This window comes from Temnothorax longispinosus, chromosome 7, assembly GCF_030848805.1.
Source record: "Temnothorax longispinosus isolate EJ_2023e chromosome 7, Tlon_JGU_v1, whole genome shotgun sequence".
Taxonomy (NCBI): domain Eukaryota; kingdom Metazoa; phylum Arthropoda; class Insecta; order Hymenoptera; family Formicidae; genus Temnothorax; species Temnothorax longispinosus.
This window is the reverse complement of record NC_092364.1, coordinates 21,088,620-21,104,921: the sequence shown is the minus strand read 5'-3', so window position 1 is coordinate 21,104,921 and position 16,302 is coordinate 21,088,620. Positions and strand designations below refer to the sequence as shown.

General features: G+C 43.4%; 3 protein-coding genes across 3 annotated transcripts; 2 read left to right on the top strand and 1 right to left on the bottom strand.

The window, feature by feature from the left end:
- Window positions 1–118: 118 nt before the first annotated feature.
- Window positions 119–3,960, bottom strand: LOC139817021 (dnaJ homolog subfamily B member 13). Its single transcript, XM_071784831.1, has 6 exons — window positions 3,246–3,960; window positions 2,754–2,975; window positions 2,307–2,451; window positions 1,785–1,962; window positions 1,105–1,276; window positions 119–718 (listed from the first exon to the last, which is right to left on the bottom strand). The coding sequence occupies exons 1-6, from the start codon at window positions 3,380–3,382 to the stop codon at window positions 424–426; spliced, it is 1,149 nt and encodes a 382-aa protein (XP_071640932.1). The 5' UTR covers window positions 3,383–3,960; the 3' UTR covers window positions 119–423.
- A 102-nt stretch (window positions 3,961–4,062) lies between these two features.
- On the top strand, window positions 4,063–4,681 carry LOC139817018 (uncharacterized). Its single transcript, XM_071784830.1, is given in 2 exon segments — window positions 4,063–4,629; window positions 4,632–4,681. Coding segments are annotated over 2 exon segments (615 nt in total). The 5' UTR covers window positions 4,063–4,064.
- Window positions 4,682–8,513: 3,832 nt separating this feature from the next.
- LOC139815693 (uncharacterized) lies at window positions 8,514–16,282 on the top strand. The gene is made up of 6 exons (XM_071782766.1): window positions 8,514–10,880; window positions 11,492–12,036; window positions 12,303–12,441; window positions 12,641–12,819; window positions 12,981–13,136; window positions 13,251–16,282. The coding sequence occupies exons 1-6, from the start codon at window positions 10,697–10,699 to the stop codon at window positions 13,809–13,811; spliced, it is 1,764 nt and encodes a 587-aa protein (XP_071638867.1). The 5' UTR covers window positions 8,514–10,696; the 3' UTR covers window positions 13,812–16,282.
- Window positions 16,283–16,302: the final 20 nt, after the last annotated feature.

The window sequence follows — 16,302 nt, the reverse complement described above, 5'->3', positions numbered from 1 at the left end:
CAAAGGTCAACGATACCAGCATCAGCTATTTTAGTCTATGTTAGAAGGAAAATCGTTCTTTAATAAATCTGGCACTGATATTTTTAGAATAAATATCGAGCCAATCAGTCTAATATAATACAAATTAAATGTATACATACAAAATATAGTTCATTATTTTTTCGAATTGTGTATTATTTTGCAGACAAATGCTCTCATAGCAAATGATTGTGCATGCAAGTCTTGAAACAATAATTTAATTATCATACTAGTTACACTCATTGCGATGAAATAATCAGTTGTGCACAGAAGCAATAGCTTTCATCAGCAACTTTCATTCTTATATAATTTCTCACAGAGTTCACAACGTTGAGAAATGTATGACGAGTGACGAGTGATATCACGTAAACATGCATATGAAATAACATGCAGATATTTGCGAAATCACGTTTCACATATGAATTTCAATCGATCAGCTTCATCGTTCGCGCCATATCGAAGTGGAACGTTGTCGTCGACATTTCTACGCATTTTGTTGGCCAATATGAGGCGATGAACGTACTCGGTATTCTCGATGTCTGTACGAGATACTTCAAAAGCTTTCTTAATATGATTCTTACTGGACAATGGCAAATAAACTGGAAACTCGATGTTGAACCTCAATATTAGATCGCCTTTTTGCTTTGGATTTGTAGGAAGTGGCATTCCTTCACCTGGCACACGTTTCATGTAATCTGGTCTGTAAGATGTAAAAAATCAGCGAAAATTTAAATAACGTTCGTAATTCAGTTACATAATTTTAGTTCCGGAAAAAAGGACAAAGAATCGACATTGAATATTAAAATAAATTAAATATTGAAATAAATTTATTAAATTAAAATAAATTAATAATAAATTTAATCTATTAAACTAAAATAAATTAAGTATTAAAATAAATATTGATAAAATCTGTGAATAATATAATTATGTAATATTTTATACGAAATTACTGTTTGAGATCCTTTGTGAGTTTGGGACGATCCTATCTAAAAGATATATCTGTAGAGATAGTAGAGCAAAGCGCAATATCGAGAGACAAAGAAAGGAACGAAAAACATGACGCAATTTTATAATGGCTTTTCGTACGCGACGATTGATGTTATTGGAATCCGAAGAGTTCTGTCGTCGACGGTGTTGAGCGTGATCACCGTTCCGGTCAGCGCCTCCCTTAGAAAGATATCGACCGTCGTGTGCAAGTCCGAGCCCTCTCGCCGGAACGTTTCGTGAGACCGATCCTCCGTGACGAAGATAACATCCGCTACGCTAACAGTGTCGTGGACTTAGTGAAGATATCACTCCACCTTGTTACAATTAATCTTTAACCCTTATTCTACGCAACCCGCATTGTCACGTGACGACGGTCGTAAATTGATCGTCTCATCAATTACGCAAATCTATCTCATTGCGAGTTAATATTATTTTTCATTACCTTATTAATTTCTTGTAAGAAAGAACGTTATATGGAAAATATGACCGATCATATTTTCGTCAATTATGGAGGGATAAAATTCAGAATAAGAGTCAAACTTTTAATTTAAATTGTGAGGGTAACATTATAGTTCTAAAATATGGAAAGTCGTTTGCTTTTACTATATATGTATTATAACTGTAAAACTAGATTTCGATTAAAAGTGCGGAGCTATGAAAGAGAATCACAAAGAAAAAGTCTATCTGTTTTATTATCGCAATTATATAGTAATACTCAAATGTGGTTACGACCGTAAGCTAAGCTCGAGGAAGATCAAGAAGGCAATGGAAAGACTTACCGGGTATCTTCGTAGGGCCTTGATCACCCTCTTCTGGAAATACTATTCTGGTACCTGCTGGGATTCCCGGCTTAATAGGTATCGTCAAGATCTTTTCCGTCGACAACGTCGTCGACTTATCATCACCGACTAAAACCAACTTCTGGATCTTCATTTTCTTTATCCCGCCGAAAAATACCTACAACGAAATGTTTCCAGCTGTTTGAAATACTAGATTACCCTCGTTTTCCGTTTCTTACAACGCTTTTGTACGTTAAAGTTGTTAAAGCATACGTTGCGTGTGTAATCCACATTTGATTTTCATTATTTTATATAAAATTTTGAAATCGAAATTTAATAACATTGGTAATAAAATGATACAGAAAAGAAGAACCAGTCTCTGCAAATAATATGCAATTTTTTAATAATTTGAATATAAAATATTATACAAAAGAAAAAATATACACATATTAATTTATGTGACAGAGTTGAGAGCTGCAGAAGTAAAAGAAAAAAAATTTATAAATATAGATCAGTTCTCACTTCCGAGAGAGTTAGAAACAGGGTTTTAATTAAGGGTTCCTCCTTCCGTTTTATACCCCGACCCTCAGGAAATTCAAGTAGAAGTTGAGGCTCTGTTAGAATATTTAGAAGATCGTCGTACGGATTTTCAGTCGCGAAGAATTCTCTAATGATAAAATTCGCGATGAACATTAACTCTTAGAATACCAACAGTTTTTCTAAAGACTCAACAATTGTGACTTAATTTTAAATATACAACGTAGCAAATATATATATATATATATATATATATATATATATATAATAAATACTTGTTTCAAAATATAAATAACATCTATTCTGAGGAAAAGTAATTGCTTTAAATATATGTCACATTGTGTGATTGCGAAGTCAAATATTAAAATCAGAATTATACATGAATTCGCGATTTATTTAGAACGGTGAGAGCTCAATGGCTCTTGGTTCTACCTAAAGGTTTGCATCGGATCGCCATGATAGACGTAAGGTTTCACGAATTCTTCTGGTCTCGGCACACCATTTTTAAGACCCTCTTCACCGTATTGATCATACACGGCCCTTCTAAGAGGATCTGAAAGCACGTCGTACGCTTCAGCTGCTAAGGCGAAAATCGCCTCAGCACCTCCGTTCTTTTGCCGCGCGGGATTGTATCGTGTGACGCATCGTCGGTATCTGGAAGAAATAACCGCGCTATTTCGTCCGTGCGATACGTCTCTCCTTTCTTTACTACCATATTTCTTACGTGAACCATATGATTAATATATAATATTATAAAAGCGTTGAGAAATCTTTCACGAAATGTCATTTAATATTACAAAGATATTATATTTTATGAAAATGTTAATAAATAAGATGATAAGAAATGGAATGTGATGGTATCTTACTGAATTAATTATAGAGATCCCTACTTTTGCAAATTTTTATCAAAAGGATTATGCTTACGCTTCCTTGATTTCCGCGTTGTCACAATTCGATCCCAGTGACAAAATTTTATAATAATTTATTCCGTGTTGGGTGCACATGCATTTTTCGCGTAACGCATTTATATTCAGATCACTCTTCGAAGCTTGAGAAACCATGTCGAAAAACGATGGTACGGAGAATAATGCAAATATTTTTTGAAAAGTGACATTTATCTGCAGCGAGTGTCTTTTATTCCCTTCAGCATCGTTGATCGCATCGCGACAGAGATCGGGAATAAGAAATAAGACGATCGGTGCATCGTTACGTGTTTTCAACAACCGACGACAACGGAAGTGTGTTTTTATTTGCGTGCCGACGTAGCCATTATCAAGAGGCTCACTGGCTCAAGTGCATTCTTAAACTCAGATAACAATACACGAAATCGGTGCGACAGCCGGTCTCCCGGCGTAGCGGATCTAATCGACGAATTTATATCACTATGGAGAGTCACGAATACGTCCCGAATTTCGCCGTAAAAGGTAAGCATATAAAATCGCGTTTGGCTCCTAAACATTTCATGACGCGACAATTGCTCGGAGCGCACAGCTAAACGCGCATTGAATAATGCAAAGCGTGAAATATCGCGTGTGTGAAATATTCTAAAACAGTTCAAAGTAGAAATGCGGCAAAATTTTATATTCAAAAATCAAGAAAGAGAAATTTGAAGAATATATCTCATCTAGAAATAATAAAAAATCAGATGACTATTATAATAACAGTAGATAATAATAACGTTTTTAAAACACAATATTATTTATATTTATGAAAAACTTAAGACTTGGTTGCATGTTAAATAATATGTTTTGTATACATTTAGATGAAATAATAAAAGATGAAATAAAAGATGAAAAAGAAGATGAAATTTACGAGGAAGAAAGGTGTATTCGCGACAGCGGAAAGGTCATTATCGTGGTATCACCGACAAAAATGGAACCATTCGTTTCCAGTGAACATTTGAAGAATAAGAAGATAAATAATAACATGAGCTTTCTCGATGTTATTTCTTCTAAGCATTCTCGCGCAGAGAAGAATTTCGATAACGATGACGATAAGGAGAACATGACGATAAAGCGTGATCCCGGTGTGTCGAAGCAATCGTGTGGCAACCGTGAGGTGGACAAGATTTTTCCTCAGCAACAGCAGCGGACACAGGCAAATCGATCGCCGAGACGCAAAAGCACCGGTATTCCGACGTTGTTGTGCATCGACGGTAACAGACTTGTACATGCGACGGCCGTGGCGGCTGGAGTTAAACGCAAGATCCCAAGGCCGGCAAACGCCTTTATGCTATTTGCCAATCAGTGGCGAAGGAAACTCGCTGCAGAGAATCCTCGGGAATCCAACAAGGATATCAGTGTCAGGCTAGTCTCTCTTTTAAAAGGAACATTTGTTTCTGCCGGATAAATACATATTAAACAAAGAATTTTTTTAAATCTTGAAAATCAACTTTTGGGAGGGAAACAATTTTAGTAAAGATCGAAGTGTTCTCACAAATCACGAATACTTGATTAGTTACTAAAGATGGAGATATAAATATTTATTATATTTATTCCATACGCGATCTATACCTATCTCCTTTTAAGGGATGAAATTTATAAAGAAAATTATTGTTTGAAACTTAAAGTAATTTTCCTTTATTTTACATTTCTTTAGGCTAGGCGTTTTCTGGAAAAACATGTCGAAGGATGAAAAAGAAAAATATTTTGCCCAGGCGCGTGAAGTGGATAAAGAACATAAGAGAAAATATCCTGGTATGTCCTGTAGCGATTTTTTTCTTTAAATATGACCTCACTTACATGCACCTGATCGAATCGTTAGAGTTTCCTGATTTATTTGAACGTTCGTAACGCGCGCTGCGCAGCTGCGTGACAGATTAGCGCATCCTCCCAATGCAAGGGAATAAGATAACGGCGAAAGAAAATACAGCGATAAAAATGTCCAGAATGTGTCGTGGACTATCGAGAGCGCCGGCTGGTCGCTAAAATTAGAAAATCTTGTTACTTTCACAACGCGTGTACGACATCCCAAAGTGTCGGGCCACCGTCTATAAATAGCCGGGTTGGATTAGATATCGATCGCCGCCGATAAGTCTGTCCGCGTTATCAGCCGACGAAAAGCGAGAAGCCACCGCGCATTGGCGCTAACGTCTCACCCTCGGTGATCGTCCTTGATCCAGGTGCACATATCGCTTGGTGAGCTTGGTCCCATTGATATCATTTGCAATGACATTATGTCTATCAGAAAAGAATACTACTTACGTATTATTATTTATATGTCGCTAATTAATATCATTATAACGCAAAGTAATCTTCGATTATCTTTTTATCTTATATGTAATATCGCGACTGAAATGTCAGATCTTTATTAAAGTTCATGTCAACTGAGGGCGCAAGAAATCGGTGCTGCGGGTCCCTCGGACACGATTGTAGGTCGCAAATGACGACGACGACGACGGTGACGACGGTGACGACGATGACGACGAGCGTGAACGATCCTCGCGGGGGTGGCAGAGGGTGGACGCGGGAGGATGCGAGTTTTGCGGGTCGAGGTACAGGGTGGCGAGCGGAGAGAAATATTCTCGGGTGAGTGACGCGGGGAGAACGCGCGGGTGGGAACGGCGGCGAGAGAGACCGGAGGTATTGATTGCGACGCGACTCTCTAGGAACCTGCCCGATACACGACCGCCGGCTCTACCTACCTACTGCCTACACCCACCGAGGCCCGAGGCCGAGCGAACGAGCGAGCGAACTAGCGAGCGATTATGCTTCGTATATCCCGCGTTGCTGACGCGCATTCGTGCGCGAGAGGAACGTCGCGGGCGCGTACAGGCGTGCTCATCGTCGAACGGTGCCGCCTGGCCCTCTGACTTTCGGTCGATTTCGCGTGCCCCTCTGCTTTTCCGCCAGTTACATCCACTCATCTCGTCTCTTCTTGCATTATAAAAGTTACGGCAGTAACATATTTCGTCAAGATGACATAAAATTGTATTTGTTACACGTTTTGCAATTTTCCCAATCAAACATTTCATGCAAGAAGAGTGGAAAAGTTAAAATACTTGTATCTTTTGCAATTTTCTCTTTGTTTATATCTTATTGCAAGTTTCTCTTCACACCGGTAGAAAAGGGTTGTAAGAGTAGGCCAATTTTTGAAAGTGATTATACAGCTGCGTCGCTCGAGCGATAGTAAAGATAGTTAACCCATTAGATCGATACGTATTATTTTTGTCCGTGTCTCTCGCAGCCGGTACTGTTCAGACGAATCCTTCGCTTCTTCGAACAAACCGCAAATTACCGTTTCATCATCAACATACAGTTGGCGAATCGTTGGTATTCTAGCAATTTCACTTTTTATGCTAACAAGCGTTTTGCCTACACGTGGGCATTTCATTATTCACATCGTAATTAGCATTTGTTTTCTTTTTTTTACATAACACAGTTTGAATTTCTCAGGGATAAGTATAAAAATTCGAATATTAAAAATGTTATGATCGTCATTGATATATTAGATAATTACGCACGTGGTGTTTAGCATTTGAATTATCGGTACTTAATATCTGAATGTGACGCGAATTACGGAAGAAAATGTTTAACTGCATTTTCTCCGGTTGTTCGGTCATTGTGTGTGCATCTATCGCTTCGTTACCTCGCAAAATAATGTTAAATTTTATTTTTTCATCCCCGCATTCTATTTTGATTCACGTTTCGTTGTGTCTCGGCTTTGAAACGCTCGCTCACGACAAGCACCGGCGCAATTTTCTCGTCCCCGTTTTCAACCGTCCGCCGATAATGTAATCGATGCCAATTTCAGTCGGGGCGGGCGTCCCGAGTGGTCAATTAAGATCACCGGGAAGCGGCGGAGACCGCATCGATGCGCGCCCTGCGCCGTCGGGCATCGACGGCGCGACGACCGAATTCACGTGCATCTGCGCGCGTGCAACGCGCGGTGACCACCGCGAGGGTGGCCGGTGAAGGGTGAAAGGGACGAAAGGGGCGAAAAGGTGGGCGTAAGAGGAGAGGGGGGAAGAGGGTAACGCGCAGTAGGTCGCGCCGAGAGAAGCCGTCAAAATGTCGAGGCCCCTGCATCCAGGCGGCAGCGACGAGCCGATGGTACGAGCGGAGGAGGATGGTGTCGCGGTGTGCACCGGGCTGATCGCCGGTCATCGATCCACTGACAAGCCGATGCGAGAGAGGGTCGAGAGGGGGGGGGGAGAGAGAAGAGAGAGAGAGAGAAAGGGTCGGGCGCGCAAAGGGAGAGACGGAGGACCCCGCTCGTCGATGCGATAGATTCACAGTTCACGGTGAGCGCGGATCATGCGGACAATAATGGGAGAATATTTAATCGGCGAATGCGCGACGATGCGATTAAACTCGCGGTCGTAGGACGCAACGAAACATATGTCGTCTCGTCCACTAACGTGTTGTAGTAATTGCTCATGCTGACAAGGAGGCTGAGAAGGGTAACGCTCGTCATACTAGCGGGGTCGATGGATCGTGGTCGCCTCGTCGCGCTGGGTAAGCGCGACGCGAGTAATTAGGGGGTCACGTGGGGGAGTAACGGGTCGTGCACGTTCTCCACGAGACAGACGTTGAACGCGTCCGGAAGACGTATTCGCTGAAGCACCTGCTCGACTAATGCGATATAGCCGCCTCGGCCGAGACGGCTGAGTTTAATCCTCTTCGACCGTTCGATGCTCTTCGAGCGTCGATCCTCCACGCTCTTGGAGAACATCATTCGTCACGACGCTCCCTCAAATCCGACAAGCGAATGCGGCAGAGAAAGAGAGAGAAAGAGAGAGATAGAGAGAGAGAGAGAGAGAGAGGGGGGTGGGCGGGCGGGCGGGGAGGAAGAGAGAAAGAGAGACGAATTATCGACTCTCTCGAGGCAAGCACTGTACGCCGCATGCGGAACTGCGTCGATGCCGGAGCGTTGCACGAGGGCTCCGGCTTGAAGCCGTTGAAGAAGGCAACGACAGTGGAAGAGAAGAGGAGAATTTTGCCGGCGCTCCTCGTCTCTTCTCCTCCCAGTGGCGGATTTAGAATCTGAAGAGCCCTAAGCGGAGAACAATGTTACAGCGATTCCGTAGCTTACGATTAGGACCATTCTCTTCATTACAATTCCTCGCGTCACACGAAATATTATTATGTCATTTATAAATTATTTTTATTCATTAATTATAAATGTTTGGCGATAAAATTATGTAGGTGATATAGTCACGAACTTTTTCATAGACAAGTACAACTGTAAACGTACACAGAATGATTCTGGAATCCTTCGACAGCCAGGGTCCTCAGCGACCGTTTATCGATAAATCCGCCACTGCCACCTCCCTCCTCCACCTGCTCGCGTCCCACACGCCGCGACACACCTCGCGATGCTCTCGAGAGGGTGGGGAAATGCGCCCTCCGCGCTCGACCACCCCCTTTCGCGCCACTCCGTGGCTCGTCGATGACGAAACGCACGTAAATTCGTGGCGCTGCCGCCGCCACCACCACCACCGTCACCGCCGCCGGATGAAATCAGTGCGACTGAAGTGCACCGCGAGGGAAGAACGCGGGTCTCCCCGTGTGCGGCCCGCCGTTCCCGCTTGCGGCACGCGCGCGCGCGCGTCCGCCCGCCTGTTCGTACGTTCGTCCGTTCATACATTCTTTCTGTCCGTGAGAGTAACGTAAGCGGCGCGATGTGGCATAACAAAGTGGGAAAACAGACGAGTAAATAAGTCGTTGTGCACGCCGAAACAAGGGGGTTATTGCGTTCCCAATTAATATAAACGACGAAACGCGCGAAACGTTTTGAAACGGAAAACGAGAGTGCGGTCGTTCATTCATCGCGGCAAGATAGACGCAAGCGTGCGAAGGTGTTGTGATAGTAGCATAGTTTAAATGTATAAAGGAGATAAACGGAGTTTACGCGAGAAATGTGTCTTCAAAATTGATTAGAATCGTTTAGGAAACAGTCGGAATGTGATCCGAGGTATCACGGGGAGAAAGAGAGAGAAAGAACCGCCTGGAGCTGACTGATCGATCACGCGCGTCGCGTGGACTAGGTCAAGTGACTAATTAACAGGCGAGAGCAATTTAGAGCGATTAAACAGAGAGGCGTCGAAAACTTCCCTGGCAATTTTCGATCCAACCCCGTCGTCCAATCGTCCGACCAAATATCGATTCTGGATAGAATCCGTCGAGCAAAATTGCCGTAATAAAAGATAGAAAAAAAATCAACCAAATTCGTTACGCCGGACAAAAACGGTGTCAACGAAGGCGCGGAAAAGGTCGCTGGTTGTTTTCGGGGGGCGGGGTGAGAGGAGCGTACGAGGGGTGCAGCAGGTGCAGCGGGAACGCAGCTTCTGTCATCGATCTCGCCGCGGCTGCAACGAGCATGGCGCGGCCCGCCGCACACGCCGAGCCGCGTCCGCGTGCGGACGCGTGGCGATCGACAGCGACCAGATGATGATGATATGTTAATTGGTCACGATCGGTCGGTGACGCGCATCGATTTGTCGACGATCATCCCCGACGACGATGATGTCAACAACGAGAACGATGACGATAACGACGACGACGACGACGAGGAGGAGGTCGACGTCGACGGAACCGCGAGCGCTGGATCTTTCCGACACAGGAGATCGATCGAACGCCTCCCTTCGGTATCCCCCGGAGCAGTTGCACGGCTTTCCCGGCGTGAACGTTCGAGCGTAAACCTTACGGCGAAAGGGTAAAAGCGCGAAGGGACCGTAAGTTTCAGCGCCTTCGGTACGAAGAGGAGAGCGACGCCGGTTTGCACTGCGCGGTCGCGGTGCGTCGTCCGCGGACGCGCGCGGACGGTGTTTACATTTGCGAGAGCCGCGAGACGTGGACCCGCGAAATTGAGATATCGATCGGGGTTTCACGGGGAGAGCGCGATTCAACGAAAATCGCGGCGTCTCGTTTATCTCTCGCGCTCGGCGTTTCGGCTCGCGAGAACGTAGACTTGAAAAGGAGGAGCGTCAATCTGCAAAAATTCGCGCCTGCCACTGGTGTTTATATCTAATCTTGTAAGATGCACATCCGTGAAATCGCAAGAGTGTGCCATACAATTAGTGAGACTTTAGGCACGCAAAATAAAAGAAATACAAGTTTTAATTAATATTGTGATCGTATCCGACAAGAATTTGACGATTCACGCGCTAATATGAAAAGTATCAGTAGCAATTTTCGGGAACATCGAGAGAAGATAAGCAATTTGAGAGACGGAGTGCGTACTCGCGTTTATCGATTCAACCATCAAAGAGTTTCGTCTGTGTTGCGTGATATACTGTAACCGAGATAGATCAGAGTCTCGCGCGCGATGTCTGCGCGCAACGGGAGAAACGTAGCCTAAGCGTGCCGCCAAGCAGGAGAGATCTAGATCGATACGTAAAGGCCTCAAACGCAGCGTCGCGCAAAATCGCAGAGATGGACTGCTGCAATTACATCGAGGCTTACGCGGCAGGTGGTCATTTTTATCAGCAGCAGCAGCAGTACTTCTGTTACGACAATGGTAGCGTGGCGTATACCGGTTACGACGCCGCGCCGATCTCTAACGCAATCGACATTAATGCTCGATACAACGGGGCGATACCACCCACGTACCCGACAGGTAGAAAACGAAATGCATGTCGCACCGAAATGATAGTGCGTAGTTTTGCAATATTGCGTGCACGCACGCATATTTTTTTCTTTTTCTTTACTTCAGCTCTATCCAAAATTAAAATTTCCAATATTAAAAAAAAATACAAATAAATTTATTCGTAAATTGAAGAAGAGCTGTCGAGAGACAAGTATATTTGATTTGAAAGTTAACTTATTATTAGTTAAATGTTGTAAAAATTAAATGCTAGAAAAAAATAAAATTTCTTTTAATCGGTTAAAACTTTCGCAATAAAAGACAGAAATCTCCGGAAGTATGCAATATTGTATGCAATTGGATCATTTAAAGTAATTCATTATGCAATGAGATTTGTATGTTACGAAACTCTCATTTGTGAAACATTATTTTATTTACTAGTTATAGTTAAAATTACATAATCTCACATTAACGTGTTCGAATAAATACTTAACCACTGCTGCTGGACCACTTCTTGACAGCTTATCGTATTATTTGTTTCTATCTTATATTAATATGTGCTATAAATATTCGAAAATAGCGTGATTATAGCATGACATTTTGCATTTCTGTATTAATAACGATCGCGTTTTTTTTTTACCCAGATTATGTGTATAATCCAAAGGAGGCGAGGCTACGGAAGGCGATGCGCGAGCAGACTCGCGAGCTGTCACGGCGATCAATCTTGCAAAACGCGATCGCGCGCACGGCCGCGATTAGCGGCGGCAATTCCGTTGTTTCGATGGCCGGCGGCTTCCTAAATCAGCATCATCGTTTCGATTGCACGTCGATGCCCATGGGTTCAAACGTGAGCCCTCATCAAGTGGCCGAGCCCTGGTTCCAGGCCGCGCATCGCCTGAAATCCGCGCACTCGCCGCGAATCGGCGATTGGTATGGGAACGTGTGCGGTGACCCGATCGAGAGGCTGCAAGCGATGGGCACGATGCACCAGCATCAGCAGCAGCAACAACAACGTGACCTCGAAAAGTCTAAGGACCAAAGGAATCAGGCGGCGGAGTGCGCCGCGGTGGCGTTTTCTTCCAACGGCTACTCACCGGACATCACAATTGCGGAAAGAGAAATCCGCCGACCAGAACCCGCGGCGGAATACGCCGACTTCGTCGACGGCCAGAAATGGCACCCTTATCAAGTAATATACAGAGCGCAATGGCATAGCTACAAAGAAACAATAGCGTTAAAAAACGTTAATTTTGATTTGTGAATCTCGTTCAATGTAAATTCGCAAAAGCTTTTTACCAATCTAATTTTTCATAGACAAAGTAGATTTTTTTTTAACTCTGTTGGACGTAAAATACATTTCTGTAATTTATGTAGTAAAATGCGAATAGATATTTTTTCTTTGATTGAGTTACTTATTAAATGTCTTCAAAAATCTCTTGATATCTCGGATTGCAGAATAGCGTAAGCCCTCATCCACTTCCGAGAACACCTCATCCATCACCGCAAATGGGTGGCGTTCTTCACTCGAATGTCCAGAATACAAACGCGCATGGACATGGTCCATGGGGTCAATTTTGTCACGGCATGCTACCACGTAAGTTCCATGTGTATGGAATATTTTATTCTAGTCGTTGCAGCGATTTTAAAACGCTAGTAACTTGATTATTTAACATGACTAATCTTTTTTATATACACACGGACGTAAAGTGACACAAAATAATATATCTGTGTTGATTAAAGGAAAAAAAATGGTTAGTCTTTTGTATGATATTTGAACGTGTACAATATTTCAGATGTCCCAAGTGCGGCTCGCAACGCGGCGATTCGGGGTCCGCGACATGCAGTTTTCTTACGGGATCGTACACCTACTAGGCATTGTACATTCTTGGAAGACGCGTCGCAAATGAGTTATGCGCCGAGCAAATTGAACATTGATAGCATTCGCGCATCTTATCCGCCGTCGGAGCATCAGGTATTCAATATAACTGTCGCTCATTGCCTAGCAAATTGCGAATACGAAAGTCTCACGAATAGACTATAAACTGTAATGATGAAGAATGGCGGAAAAAAATCATAAATTTATTACGTCAATTTGACATTTGCCGTGAATTAATAAGGATTTTATCTACGCAGATGCCAAGGTTACTGGGATCAGCGGTAAATTCCGTCATAGACTCGACAACGACGACGACGATGAATCGACGCGAGGAAAACGGCGGGACCAGATGGGAGCCAAACCTGCCAAACAATACTGGGATGCCTCTCGATGAACTCGTGCCAACCTCCACGGTAAAACATGTCGCGCTCTCAATTTATACATACAAATACTTGGTCCATTCTGAGATGCATATCAGATTATTACATCTCACTGTACCCTAAGTTTTAAAGAGGTGCCGATTTTAGACGCAGGAAAGCACGGTTTCTCACGAGAAAGAGCGCGAATCCCGGCACTCGAGCGAGCGTTTCGAGCTGAAGAAAAAGCCCGTCTCGAAGCAGCCACTCCCGGGTTTCCATCAGGCCTTTGGCTCTACGGAGATCGGCAAGTTCTCCAGGTCCGAGTTCTTCGTGAATATGGTGGGCGAAAGCGGTAGTAGCGGCGATGTTACAACGGATGACGGTGACGGCGCCGATGGCGGCGACGACGGCGAAGTAGTAAGTAGGGAACATTCCCTGTCGGAAGCAGTGGAAAATGCCGCCTCGGCGACGGCTGCGGTCGCGGCGGCCGCGACGGCCGCGACCGCAGCTACGGCGGCGACCGCTGCCGCAGCGGCGGTTGTCGCGGCCACCACAGCTGGCGCCTGCAGGATTTTCGACACCGAGAATAACCAGGCCACATTTGCCGTCGGCGACGACGCCGTCGGCGCGCCGTCGTCGATTGGCAGCGCGTACTGCGGACAACCGGCGGCGGCGGCGACGCCACGCTGGCACAGTCCACACGTAGGCGCTATAGGTAGCGAAATTTAAACGAGGATCGGCTGCGGTTTCGCGTACTGTTTTTTGTCGATATTTTTTACTATAGCGAGAAATATCAAGAGACAACGTTTAGGGAGCAAGAATTCACAGAATTTTATATTAGATTAATTAAAAGACGGAAGAGTCACGTCAAATTTATGACTTCGTGATTGTAAACGGCGATTTTTTAATTATGGAACAAACAAGTATTGTTGGTACGGTACAGAATACCGCTGCAGATCGATTTCAGTAGGACGTTGTCCTCGTCTTTTTTTTAGGCTAAAGTGGTTCCCGTAGCTTTCCGGCGCGTGACAGTTTGCGATAAAGTTGAGTGGCGATATATTGTATTTCCGATAGAAACAAGTTACAGGTGTAACACTGGTAGTTTGATGTGTAGCGAATTTTGGTAACGAAAGAACTGTCCATATTTTACGTTGCATATGCCAATAGGAGACTTATCCAGAAATTGGAACTGCTACAGTTTTCATGTATCTGAATTTAATCGCCGAAGTAATTTCTACTCCGTTTATTCGAGATAATGAAATTCGCGAGAGACGACATAAAAACACCAACTCCTTTGATATCTCTAACATCAGAAATTAAGCTCGAAATCGCGTCGGTTTCAACCCCTGGATTTGTCTCCATGATGAAACCTTTGTCGGAACCTACAGCGCCGCTTGGAAAGTAAAAGCGGGACACGCGTGTCATGCGTAGCGAATGCAAGTGCATCGATTGGCGAAAGCATGTCGGGGATCGATGTTGGCGTACGAAACGTCCCGACAAACTGCGAACGTTCGTCGAGATTGTGCCTTCCACAGGATCGGGGACGCGTCGGGGAGTTCTCGTCGAGTTCTCTCGCCTTATCGAAAATCAAAGCAGCACGATACACCGCGTCTCGTATGCCAAAAGGAAGATATAATCAAAAGAAATCACGCCGAGACGATCCTTACTCGATCGGCACCTTCCATCACTGTTGTTAGATGCCGTCGGTGTTATACACGTCGACGAGTGATTATATATATAAATATAAATATAAATATATATATTATACTCGTGTGTAATAAGAAGGAACGAATACGCGCGACGAAGAGAGTAAGTTATTTAGTAGATTTCCTTAGGTCAGAACGTATTGCCGCGCGCGGAGAAACGATCAAATAAAAGTGAAGTACGCCTGCGAGCGTAGGAGGCTGAGAAGCCGACAGGTAAACGCTTTTCCGCTTCTGGAAAATAATTGCGAAGGGGCATGCACGGTGGTTCGTGTTAAGAATCTGCATTTGAACATTTTTTCACAGTTTTTCCTCTTTTTGGCACATTTAAAATTAATTACCACTTAACACTTGATTAGACAAATTTTTTCTTTCTCTACATATATTGCTAATTAGTTTTAGTTAATTAGGTATTTAACTAAATATTTTAATTGGCCAATTGATTTAATTCATCCATTTAAGTCAATGCTCTTATATAAGTGCTTCGTTACATTTAAATGTGTTAATTTTGCGTAAAAATCTTTTCTACTGTCTAATCTAACGAAGAGTGTATTTGCCGGCAGATTCTTAATATGCGCTAGTATCTATAACTTGCGTCTAGTCTTATATCGACCAGTTAATTCGGGATAAATTCGTGCCGGATACCCTGTACCTATGATGGGACCAAAAATTGAACGAAAAACTTTTATGTTGCGTTCACCGTCGCGCTCACGCCCTACGTATGGTCGCGTAAAAAGAACTTCCCTCATTCTGTTCGCGCGATCGCTCGCGAGTGAAAGCAAAAATGTCATACTTCCGCTCCGAAACGTGGAATATATTCGACAGAATAGTGCGACTACGTGAATGAAAGTATATTAATACACATATATAATTGAAAAAAAAATATATTCCACTTCTTGCAACGGAATGAGCATAATCTCACGCCTTACAAAACATATTTAGACAGCCGTCAGATCGAAGTGTGCGTGAATATCATAACCGAAAAATGACGTTATCCTCGTAGGATGAAAATTGGAGTAATTTTGAGCTAGATATCGATAATATGCGACGTCGTAAAAAATAAAAACTTTCTTGGCGTTGATGTACTGTGCATGTTGGACGATACAGATAAACTTTAAATGAGGAATACTGTTTAATTAATCGGAAGAACGTAAATGTACATGTGTGATACAATATATCATAAGCAACGGTAGCTAAAGGTGATAGAACAAACCGACCTACAACAGACCTACAACGTTTTATGCAAAATAAGTACCAAATGTCAAGTTTTTGATGCCGGAAATATTAACGACACGATATCCTTTCGAAAAATATGTTGAGTAGATAAATTGGCATCTACGATATATAATTGTCCTGTGATACGAGATGGACAAAAAAAGATCAGCGTTGAAAATGTATATCTAACTTTACTCTCATTCGATTGGGACGATCGCGAGCAGTATGATAAGAATAAAAGAAACGGATGTCTATGCGACAGCAAAGAAAAAAGAAACAAAATGACGTGTCTTATTTTTTCC